General features: G+C 40.8%; 1 protein-coding gene across 1 annotated transcript in view; it reads right to left on the minus strand.

Annotated features, from left to right (window-relative positions):
• ABCA12 (ATP binding cassette subfamily A member 12) overlaps positions 1-13,196 on the minus strand; it is a gene marked incomplete at both ends in the record, with an annotated part of 178,812 nt that overhangs the window by 115,117 nt on the left and 50,499 nt on the right. The window contains one exon of the mRNA XM_081095121.1: positions 5,654-5,807. Coding sequence (XP_080951247.1) covers positions 5,654-5,807 — 154 coding nt within the window. The remainder of the gene's footprint in view (positions 1-5,653; positions 5,808-13,196) is intronic.

Raw genomic sequence — 13,196 nt, forward strand, 5'->3', positions numbered from 1 at the left:
AGTGTTGGCCTGCCGACTGAAGGGTCCCAGGTTCGATTCCGGCCAAGGGCACATGCCTGGGTTGTGGGCTCAATCCCCAGTAGGGAGCATGCAGGAGGCAGCCAATCAATGATTCTCTCTTATCATTTATGTTTTTATCTCTCTCTCCCTCTTCCTTCCTCTCTGAAATCAATAAAGAAATATATTTTAAAAAAATTATCTGTCCACAAGGAGCAATGATGCTGAGGTCAAGAAACCCTCCACTAGATGGATTTACTCCATGATGACTCATCCCCACATCCACTCCCTAAAACCAACTCAGGAGACTTGCAAGTCCTATTCTGGAACTCTGAATAGTTCTAAGGAAATCTTAGAGAATGCATTTCATACTGGATACCTCTTAGATGTATTTTAGAGCATTATGCAAATCTTAGATGTCCCTGAGCCCAGCACATGAGCTTTCTGAGTCCAGAAAATTAACCTTCTGGGTGAGGCAGGAAAGCCTGACTCAAGTCTCCAGGTGACCCATGGCACCATTTAACTACCTTTTGCTGGACCCAACCACGTGCACAGTAGCATAGAGATGGCTAAGGGCCTCTCCTTTAAGCTGCTACAGAATTAGATTCTGCCTCAGTGGTGTCTAAAGGGCTCTATTTTGGAATGGAATTCAATAAAAGAAACACCTTGGACTCAAAATGTTAAATTTAAGGTACTCGGAGAAAAACCAGGCCCAGAGTAGATTTTACTTCTTCTCAGACATGTCTAACAACAGTTGCATTTGGGAAATGTCACATTTCTATAAATTCTAGATCATCTTATGCACTTCTACCGGGTGTCTTTGTGTTTCCTGTGACTGGAAAGACCACCTGTGTAGGTGGTATCCATGTGTGCCATGGTACATTCTGTCTATAAAAGGACTTCCTACCAGAACAGACACATATGGCAAATCCTGAAAAGAAAATTAAGAAATTCTTTTTTTTCTCTCTCTCAGGACTCATTAACTTTTTCTATTTTTCTCTTTTCCCCCATAATTATAGTTACATGGGTATCTAGTTACTATTGGAAAAAAGATGCAAGAAGTGCTCGAAACCTGTTTGATCCCATGAATGTCCAGATGACATCCATTATTGACCTAAAACTACAAATAAGAACTTGAAAATGGCATCAAGGGCCCCTTGGTGATTTGATGCAGTTGTCCTTCCTATCAACTCTCAAGCAGAAGTCATTCATTAAAAAAATTAAACTTTTTTTCATTATTTTTTGTATTTAATCCTGACTTTATTCCTTCGGGGTCATTCATGCTTCAGATATAATCCTACCTGTCCATGTTCAAAATATTTCTCTTTTCTAAGTGGCCCACTTACCAATCACCAATCTATATCAGTTAGGATGTTAAGATATTAAAATTTAGCAATACCTTAGTATGTTGCTTTGTCTTAGGATATTTGATATTAAGAGAGACTTTGAATATATATATATATGCATTGTAGTTAAGACATACCTCAAATTTGTTTTCTAATAAAAAATGAACCTTTATTTTTACATGAATACTCACTAAAATTATTACCAAATAGCTATAAATTACACTGAAATTAATTCAGCCCAATGTTTGACATATACAGCCTATTTCATCTTTATAGGCAAATGAAGATACATGCTGCTCTACTTCCTCTCACCTTACGTTCCCAATAATCTCTTCAGGTCAGTTTCTAAGCACATATTTTTAAATACTAAACAGGAGCCTTGGCACTTTAAAATTATCCCAAATAAAATCTGATTACCTCTGTTTTAAGTTCTATAGAAGGAGCCATTTAATAGGAACAGAGATATGAATTCGGAAATCATGGGTCATGGATGAGCGTCGACATGACAGAGATAGGGAGCAAAGCCATAGAGGCATTTCCCCTCCAGGATCTGCAGGAATGCTGCATCACTCCTCCAAATAATGACCCTGTGAGCTCTGGAGGATGATCTTTGCCATTTGCCAGCTGTGTGAGCAATGGCACAGCCAGGTCTCCCACTGTTCTGATATATTCTTGGAGGCAGTGCAAGCAGGAAGGACCACAAGGGTAAGTCCTGTGATGTTGGCTCATCCATTGTGCAAAGAGAAAAAAAACACATAAATGTAATCTTTTCTTTTTTCAGACAGCTGGTTAGAGTGGACGCTGAGTATAGCATTAGATTTTATTTTTAAAGCACCTCATCCTGAAGCTAATGCCCAGAGAAGTATGAATTTAATGACAGGAGGCCAGTGCCAATGCAAAAATACATCAAAGCACACTTGGTAACTGGCCAGCAAATAGTGACTGCAGTGTGATCATCATGTCTTTCAGAGAGCATTCTATTACAATAAACATGGTGAGCCTCTTCTGATGAGGCCAAAGATGGCACTTTTCCCCTCACTTATAAAAGAGAAAAAGAAGACTATTTTGTCTCTTAATGAGGCTGTGCTGGCAAATCTTTCTTCACCAAAGGGAAGCAATTTAGTGGAACGGCTTACCCAGTAACCATGCTCAGTTTCATTGCATGGCTATATAAAGCATAAAAGTTAATAGCATGGTGGGAAATACCATTAATGCAATTTTATTATTGTATATAATTTTCTAAATTAAGCTCCAATTACTTGGTAGTTTAGAAAAAAATACTTAATACACAGCTTGAGCTAGACAATCTGTTTGAGGTTAGAATAAAATTTTAAAAAACAGATATTGTCAGCTGTATAGAGAATAATCAACAGAAGATAAAATAAACCTGGACTTTAATCATCATTGCAAAACTAACGCAACGGCTCATCTCAGGCAACTCTCCTAAGTTTGATTTTCTATTATATTACATAGAAAAATACTTCTGGGGGGAAGGTGTATTTATATAGTTCTTAGATATTGTTAACTATTTTCCTCATTGTTATTGTGTTCTTCATTTAAAAACAAAAAAAAGTAAAGAAGAAAGCCCCAGAGGGGAGCTATAATTTAATTTACAAATAATAGATATTAATTATTCCCATATCTTCTCTAATGCTTAGTCATGATATGTCCAGCTCAAGTCAAAACCCTTCATGAAGCTTGGTTGGTGTGGCTCAGTGGTTGAGCACAGACCTATGAATCAGGAGGTCAGAGTTTGATTCCTGGTTAGGACACATGCTCAGGTTGGGGGCTCAATCCCCAGTAGGGGGTGTAGAGGAGGTAGTCCATCAATGATTCTCTCTCATCATTGATGTTTCTTTCTCTCTCTCTCTCTCTCTCTCTCTCTCTCTCTCTCTCTCTCTCTCCCCCCCCCTTCCTCTCTGAAATCAATAATATATATATTTTTTAAAAACCTTCATGAAGAGTCACCTGAATCCCCCAGATGAAAGTTTGAAAACGGCGGGTGCTAGCTTCAGCATCCTCCTGGCGCTCTCCATTGCACTCCCTCCTATTAATTGTTACTGATATAGTATTTTACCTCCCCTGGTAGAACAGAGGCATAGATCACATCTAACTCACCACTCGCATAGGAACACATAGATCATCTTACCTCTACACTGACTACACGAGGTCATAGGCTCTCATTAGCTTTTGGTCTCCTTTCAGAGTAATGAAACTTGTGCTAGCGCGGGTTATGCTTGTATATGCTTAGAACAGTTAGTCTCATAAACAATATGTCATGATATTTATTTGCTTAAAACTTTCCAATGGCTTCTCTGTATACTAAAAATAAAATGCAGATCCATTCCTTTCCCTACGTATTAGATTCTGCATGCTATCTCCTGTCTTCCTTATCAGCACATCTCCTATCAGTTTCATCGTTTCTCACAATGTTCTAGCCATATTAGCTGATTTTCTGTTAAATGGTCATGTTTGGCCGAAACCAGTTTGGCCAGTGGATAGAGCGTCGGCCTGCGGACTCAAGGGTCCCGGGTTCGATTCCGGTCAAGGGCATGTACCTGGGTTGCGGGCACATCCCCAGTGGGAGATGTGCAGGAGGCAGCTGATCGATGTTTCTCTCTCATCGATGTTTCTAACTCTCTATCTATCTCCCTTCCTCTCTGTAAAAAATCAATAAAATATATTTTTTAAAAAAAATGGTCATGTTTGTCCCTACCTCAGGATCATTGGCTATTTATGTGCCTGGAACATTCTGTTCCAGATGTTTACATGCTGGTGCTGGTTTCTCCTTGTCATTGTTGGTCTTTACTTCCATGCCACCTTCTCTCATCACTCAACTTCCTACCTTTCAACTTCTATCTCTTAACCTGCATTATTTTCTTGCTATCACACTTATTGTCAGTAATTATGCTGCTTATTTATTTGATTGTTTTTTGTTTTGCTTGTACTTCCACTAGAGTGCAAGTGACAAGTGGGTAGAGAATTTGTCTGATTCACCTCTATGTCGCAGTGCCTAGAATGACACCTGGAACATAGAAACATCTTAATCATTACCTCTTAAATAAATGAATAAGTAAATGAATGAACATGAGCATGTTTTAAGCATCAAGCCTAAATAACTTATGGCAACAACAAAACCAATGTGAATTAGCAACCCAACAATTACATGCCCCAAATCACTTCCCATGACAATTCCTGACACATTTATATTATATACTAAACAGCTCATAGTTGCTCTCTCTTAAAGTATCACCCATACTATTTGATGACCAAAATCATGATGATGATATTAAAGGAGAGGTGATGCTACACACCAAGGAATTAAAATTGAAATTCTGGAAACAAGTATTTCTGATGATAGATAAATATAAACTTTTGCTGAGGCACTTAAAAATACATCTCTACCCAAATTATCTCATGGTCAATTAAAATTATAATACTCTTTTACCCTATAGACAGGTGGGCACCTGGGGTATCTCAGTTTAGAATCCCATGATGGAAAATTAAGATGGGCCCCAGCTGATTTGGCTCAGTGAATAGAGCATCAGACTGTGGAACAAAGGGTACCAGGTTTGATTCTGGTCAGGGGCACATGCCTGGGTTGCGGGCTCAATCCCCAGTTGGGGGTGTGCAGGAGGCAGCCAGTCAATGATTCTTTCTCATCATTGATGTTTCTATCTCTCTCTCTATTCCTCTCCCTTCCTCTCTGAAACCAATAAAAATATAAAAAGAAAAAAAAAGAAAATTAAGATGGTAAATGGTCTAGAGTCTCTCTTTTTATTCTTCAGCTGCTGCTCACACCATAAAATAGGACATACATTAACCTCATTTTTAAAGGTTGTTGTTCAATTAAGTATAATCTCAACTTTATTACTTTGATTTCTAGACCTTTAATTTCCTTTTTTGCATTTCTTAGTTTCTGTTATATCTGGAAGTATCTCATAGAGTAATATTAATGTTATTCTTCCAGGAGATCATGCCCTTGACATTGCCCTACATCTTATACTCGTGATCATAGGGCAATGTGTCCCTGACAATTTGAGGAGGGATAGGGAATCTTTTAGGGAATAAAGGAGGATTGCTTGGCCACCCAGTTTAAAAAACAAAGTTTGGGTAATTCATCAAAAGTAGATTATGCTTAAAATACATGTGGTAATTTCAGCTCGTATCCACCTTTCCATTCAGATTTAAAGCATCCCACTTGGAGATACATAAAATAAAGTTATATATCTAGCCTAGGATGGTTTCCTGGGTATCTCATAAGCTCTATCCTCTCCAAACAACTGAACACACTTGGGAAGTGCCCCTACCTGTCTTTAAATAACGCGTCATCAATCCCTTTCCTGCGAAGCAGATCCTGTGGGCCATAGGGTGTGTCTTTGCATTTAGAATCTGTGTCACACAGTAGGGTTTGCAGGAACGGGAAGAAGCCAGTACTAGGAAGGTTTCGAGGTGCAAGGTAACCTGAAATTTAAAACAAACAATAGTTACGTCACTATGACATGTACCTGGGAAGGAAAAGAGATGTAGTAACCCTGTTTTGGAAATTACCTTCTGGATTATGACTGTTTGGGTCCCCTACATACCAAAAGAGTCAAAATGCCATGAAATCTTCTTGTTTTATTCTAAGGAAATGGCTGCAAGAATGTTTTCTAGAGTGTTTTAAAAACAAATCACAGTGTATCCATATAATAAAAGACAATGCAGCCAATAAAAATGTCAAATAACACAGAAAATGTTTATAATATATTGTTAATTAAAAAGAGCAAGCCAGAAGGCAGTATGACCAGAACAGTCCTCATCTTTTAAAAAATATATGATAATATATGCATATATAAAAATCTGTAGGGATTTTTTTCCCCCTCTGGGTGGTATATTTCACATGAAATTTACTTTTGTTTGAGTATATATGAACAATTCTTTCCCAAATGGCCATGTCTTCTTTTCTAATTAAGGTTGTTATAAATTCAGACAATCCTCCAGCTACCAAAAATATTTTTGGACTCCTCAAAATTTAATATAATAGCAAATTAAGTATCCTATGCACACAATACTTTTTCCTGTTTAAAAACCAATACTAATGGTGTGAGTGAACATGCAGATTTTCTTTGTTGTTGTTTTTTTGTTACAGAAAACAAGAACTATAACAGTAGAGGGTTTTATAACCTTTAACATCTGCTTTATAAACTATGAAGATGGCATACACATGAATCGAGACAATAGGCAAGCTGAAAAGTACAAATCTTTCCACAATTACTTTTGATATTGAAACTCTAGATTCCTCCCTTTCGGGAACGTGGGGACCCTGAACTTTCCAAAAAGGCAGATTTAGAAACTATCAGGGTAATTCCAAACTGAAGACTAAAAAGCAAAACCTTAACTTCCTCAAAATTCTGTTAAAAATATTGTGTTTTCATTGTGAAAGAGATCTGTTTTCATTATAAAAAGAAAGAGGAAAAAGTTTTAAAAAAAACACAGTAGGAGCAACATGGCTAAGCATGCATTCATATATTAGCAGAGAGAATAATAAATCAAGTTTTGATTCATCCAACTTACATACAGATCAAGACAAAGAAAGAAAATTGGAAATAAAAGGGAAGGGGCAATAAGAAAGTTTGCCAGATGAGAGAGAGAGAGAGAGAGAGAGAGAGAGAGAGAGAGAGAGAGAGAGAGAGAGAGAGAAGAGAGATTGGAAGATGTTATACTCTTGACTTTGAAGTTGGAGAAAGGAGACAAAAAACGAGGAAAGTGGGCTTTTTCTAGAAGCTTCAAAAGGCAGGGAAACAGATTATCTTGGAACCTCCAGAGGGAATGCAGCCCTGCCAACACCATAATTTTTAAGTGCGAAGACTAAATTTCAGACTTCTGACCTCCGCAACTGTAAAATAAGTTGGTGTTATTTGTAAGACACTAAGTTTGTGGTGATTTGTTATAGCAGTCATAGAAATACCTAATACATAAAATCATACCCATATGAATTAAAGTTTTGAAAATTCAGAAGAAATTAGACAAATCCACCCAACTACTTAGTCCTACCTTCTAAGCAGCTTCTCTTTTTGACACCAGAAAGACCAGGTCTCTCCTAATATTACAGCCAAGTGAAAATTGCAATGAACCTGCAATATATTCATTGTAGGACAATCCCTTGAATAAGCTAGAGAATAGCTGTCAAATTGGCTGTTCATGTTATGCATCATCCCTCTATAACAAAATTCTGCCCCAGTGAACTGCATACAGCATGACCTTTACAATTCTGCAGTGCAATTTCATTATTAATGGTATTCCACCAGTTACACAGATTGCAACTGTGGCTTCTTACTAGGGTGCTGGTCTGCAATTGGGTTTAATTCTATTTCATGTCAAACATGTGCAGTGGGTTGTTTAAATGGAAGGCAGGTGGAAGGGCAACAAAAACAGTGATCCCCTCTGTTCTATGCGTCTTATCAAGGTGATAGTATGACTGAGCCAGGCAGTACTGAAAACAGCGGAAGCTCAAGGGAAGCTATATTGTAACAGGAAAAGAAGGAAAAAGAAGTCATGGAAAGAAGACCTGGGAAGAGGTGGCACATGACATCCAATTTTACTTTTTCTGGCATTGACTAAAGTTTGCAAATTATTAGAGGAAAATTTGAAAGAATTTAAACCCATAATATTCTTTGAAGATTAAAAAATATATATATATTAAAAGAGAAACATGCAAATTGACCATAACTCTGACACCCTTCCCATTGGCTAATCAGCAGGATATATGCAAATTAACTGTCAGTCAAGATGGCAGCCGGCAGCCAGGCAGCTGAAGTGAATAGAAGGCTTGCTTGCTCCAGTGACGGAGGAAGCCAATGTTCCCGCCTGCCGCTGCCGGCCTCTGAGCTGCAACTCTAAGAAACAATGTTGCAAATATAGAAGCTAAACATTCCCCAGAAACCTGCTTTCAGCCAGCCGGGCTTCAGCCAGCAGGACCGCAACAGTGTTTTAATTATAGAACACAAACAAACCCAGATCCCTGCTTTCAGCAGCTGAGGTCTCAGAGCTGCAGCCAGGCCTCAGAGCTAAAGCCGGCTCTCAGCTCCAGTGACAGCCATAGAAGGTAAATAAATCCCAGAATAAAAAAAGAAAAGAAAAAAAGGAGAGGTTGGGAGCCTCAGTTGCCCGCCAGCCTGAAAACAGCCCATCATCCCCTCATCCAGACTGGCCAGGCACCCCAGTGGGGTCCCCCACCCTGAAGCAACAAGATGGCGGCTAATTTGCATACTGAAGGCAGGCGGCAGCGGGCAAGGCTGTCCGTGGTCCAGGACCAGATCTGTGACCCTGCCAGGCGGGGAGGGCAGTGCTTGAGGCTGTCTGCGGTCCGGACCCGGATCCGTGACCCTGCCAGCGGGGCGGCAGCTCACACAGGGGTGGATCAGCCGGGGTTGGGCAGGGAAGGACACCTGGCTTCCACCCAGCCACAGTCACTCTAGGCAGGTAGCAGCGCAGAGAGCCTCTGGACAGGGGAGGCAGGCCAGCGGAGGGCGACCTGTACTCCCCAAATGGTGGTGGTGACAGCTGTGAGCACGCCAAGCGGAGCCTGCAGGCTGAGCTGAAGTAGCGCCTGCAGGCCATCAGCGCCCAGGAGTGGCTGCGCAAGATCCACCTCCTGGCCCAGAAGGTGCAGGATCGCAGGGACAGCCACCATGGCGGGCCAGACTGACGTCCTCCTGGCCACACCACGGGGGTTTGCGGATCTGCAAAGCCAGAGGCCTCTGGTGTGCACATCCCCCAGCACACTGTCACCCTCCCGCGCCTGCAACAGTTGCAAACCAAGGCATGCACAAGTTCCCCCTGCCTCTCCACCGCACTTCCATCAACCCGGCATACCTAACACCCCCACAGGATGTGCACACATCCCCTCGGATGTGCTCACATCCTTTGGAGAGTGTCTGGGTGTTCTGGGTGCTGAGAGTGGGCGCCTGTGAGATGACAGTGAGAGGGTGGAGTGGTGATGCCCTGTTCCCACGGAGGCCAGTGCAGCTACGAGATCACCTCTGGGGGGTTAATGCAGGTGCTGAGGCAGGAGCAGGTGCAGACAGACACACCTGGTGGGCGAGGGCAGCCCTCGCTGAGGTGCCTTCGGTCAGCGTTCAAGATCAAGAACCCAGAGGTGGAGAGGAATTCTGTCCTCTCAGTGAAACAGTGGGATAGTCAGGGCGACTGTAGAGAAGGAATGTGCACTTTGGGTGCCAGCACCCATGAGCGAAGGCTGCCCTGACTGAGCCTTGCTTGCTTGGGGCCTAGCGCACTCCTGCCGGGCAGCGGGTGGGTGACAGGACGTGCTTTTCTGAATTAATGAGAGAAAACGTTGATTTTCCTGCTGCCCACGAAGGTGGAAAGTGAAGTGGGGAGACATGTGGGGAGTGAGCGAGGTTCCCTGTCTGGGGGTTCCAAATCTGCTGTTGGTTTCTTTCACCGCTGACTAGAGATATACAGGGTGTCCCCCAAAAATGTATACACACTTTGAATACCTACTAATTCCAATGGTTTTAAGCATACGAAAGAAACAACAATGGAGCTGTTATCTGTTAAAAGTGTGGGCACAAACAGGTAATTGGACATTCCCTGAGGGGTCTCAGATTGGAGAGGGTGAAGGCCAGACTGAGGGGCCCCTTTCCTCCCCCCCCCCCACCCCAGTGCACGAATTTCATGCACTGGGCTACTAGTGTGTGTGTATATATATGCCTACTCAACAGAAAAATTTATCACAGGATTTTTCCTCCTGCATGCCCCCTACTGTGGATTAAGCCCACAACCCAGGCATGTCCCTTGACCAGAAATCGAACTGGGACCTCCTGGTTCATAGGTTGAGGCTCAGCCACTAAGCTATTCCAGCCAGCCATCAAGGCATTATTTCTTTTTTCATTTTTAAGTATTTTTATTGTTGATAGTACTATCAGGCATTTTTTTTTTATACTAAGAAAAAGTAAAGCCATTTTCATAGCAAGGTGGGTAAAAAGTGAGTCATCATAGTCCCCTTGGGCCAGAGGGACTGGGAAATCACAGGATTTTTTAAAAAAACAAGTCTGGATGAAGATTTAAAAACAACAACAACAAAAACCAAGTACAGACAGTATACATTTTGCATAGTTCTATAGATAATTGATATTTAACCAGTCACAATGGGTTTATGCAAATGAAGAATTGGTTTAGGTGTGCAAAGCTTTAGATAGCACAGTGCTACACAGAACATGAACTGCTTGCACTACTTATTTTACCATCATTTTTTTAATTGTCTTAAGTTTTACATATGTCTTCTTTTTCCCCAATTGACCCCCTCAAAACCATTCCCACCCTGGGCAAGCTCCCACCGTCCCTGTGTCTGTGTCCATTGGTTATGCTAATATGCATGCATACAAGTCCTTTCGTTGTTCTCTAACTGCCGCCCCCCCCCCCCGCCACCTCCCCTGCCATCTGTGTCTGGATCTATTTTTGTTCATCAAATTATGTTGATCATTATATCCCACATATGAATGAGATCATGTGATATTTATCTTTCTCCAACTGGTTTATTTCGCTTAGCATAAAAAATATGGAACGCTTCACAAATTTGCATGTCATCCTTGCACAGGGGCCATGCTAATCTTCTCTGTATCATTCCAGTTTTAGTATATGTGCTGCCAAAGCAAACACTTACCATCATTTCTTAACCAAGAAACATACACTCATTAAGATAAAGAGGCCTGTTACAGCAACATTAGCACTGATTTATTAAGCATCTACTGTATTCCACATGCTATGCGAGGCACATAACATACATTTACATCATTCATTCTTCTTTGATATCCATAATATACTTTTTCATGCACATCAACTTTTCACAAAATCTATAATGCTCTAGAACTAACAAGTCAAAATTAATTAAAATTAAACTCTGCTGTAGCTTTCTTGTAAAAAAATGATTTTTTATCTTCTGTCCATCTCAATTATGTGTGCAAGGGAGTAACCACTCAGAACAATGGTGGAATGAAACCATCAAACATTTTTTAAAAATATATTTGTATTGATTTCAGAGAGAAAGGGAGAGAGATAGAAGCATCAATGATGAGAATTATTGATTGGATGCCTCCTGCATACTCCACACTAGGGACTGAACACACAACCTGGGCATGTAGCCTGACCAGGAATTGAACCATGACTTCCTGGTTCATAGGTCAATACTCAACCACAGAGCCATGCCAGCCGGGCCCTTCACACATTTTAAAGAGCTGCTAATTCTAAGTTGAACTCCTATTCTGAAGGTGTCTCTGGAACTTCCAAGTTCCCAAATTATGTTTCTCTTTATATTTTTAATGCTAGGATGCAGAGAAAGAAAAACATTTCTCTATCTCTTACAAAACTTCCATATATCTAGTGTGAATCATGCAAAGTTAAGGCTAATAAGTGGTTGCTCACATTCGTAGCCAGAGCCCGGATTTAAGGATACAAATACAGAAAGATCACAACTGTGCAAACCATGGCTCTACTTGCAGGGGAAATTTTTGTTCAGGGTCTTGAGATGGAATGTTTAGGCTGGATTAAGTTCTTGGAATCATGATTTCCAAAGGTCTCACACCTAGGACAACATTCATGCCCATCTCTAGGAGAAAAACTATTGAAGAATTTGCAATTTATGGGAAATTAGAGTCAGAAGACTCCAGCATAATCTAAGAGGTGGCGTAGGTGGGAAGCAAAATTCCATCATCTTACGGCTTAGTTTCTTAGGGGCTGCAGGTAGAGGCAGTGAGGTTGTCTATGGAGCCCCCTATAGGTGAGGAGAGGTTCCCCACATAAACTGGATACAGTTGACATTAGTGACACAAACAAGCAATGGCATTAACAGAATCCAATGCTACTTCAGGGAGAGGAATCAAACCAGACTACAAAACAGTTTTAGGAACAGACCTTCAATCACCTAAGGTTTTACCTAAATCAAATTTACTTTTCATTAAGAATGAAACCAGCTTTACAAAAAGATCCATTTCTAAAGATTTTTTTAAGTAGATATTTTGTAAACAACTGTGATATCAAGCAATGTATCTATGTTTACCTAATAGAGAGAACACCTTTAATATTCCTTTCCCTTTCTGCACAGAAGCCCTAATTTAGAGCAATCTTAGTGCGATATAATGTGAAGATTAGAGCAGTGGTTCTCAAAGTGTGGTCCCTGGACAACAGCATCAGCATCACCTGGGAACTTATTAGACAAGAAAATTTGAGATCCCACTCCAGATATGTTTAACTCTGGGGGGTGGGGTACAGCAATCTTTAATAAGCCCTCCAGGCAATTCTGTTGCATGCTAAAGTTTGAGAACAACTGGGTTTACTGCAAACTTTTTCATAAGAGCCAGAAAGTAAATATTTTAAGTTTGGGATCACATACAATCAACTGTCTCCATCACAATTAGTCAACTCTGGCATTGTAGCAGGAAAACAGTCATAGGCCACATGTACATCAAGGGGCCTGGTCGTATTCCAATAATACTTTGTTTACAAAGAAGTCAGTAGGTTGGGTTTGGCTCTCTGGCTGTAGTTTGTTGATTCTTGGAAGGATGACCTTTCTTACACTCATCCTTCTCCCTCTTCTGCCTTGTTCACTTCTTGTTTTCACTTATTTTCTTCTTCCCTCCTCTCCTCTCCTCTCCTCTCATCTCATCTACTTAATATCCCTGTTCATCTCTTTCTCTATCTTTTTTCTTTCCTTTCCCCTTACCACCTCCTTTATTTAAACTATTTCCTTTTCATTTTCTCTCCTGCTACTCCTCTCTCTCACTTTACTCCTCTATCTCTTAGTCACTGACAGTCCAGAATACACATTCTCCCAACATCTTCCTTTACCCCTTT

Source organism: Myotis nattereri (genome assembly GCF_964212035.1).
Source record: "Myotis nattereri genome assembly, chromosome: 7".
Lineage (NCBI taxonomy): Eukaryota > Metazoa > Chordata > Mammalia > Chiroptera > Vespertilionidae > Myotis > Myotis nattereri.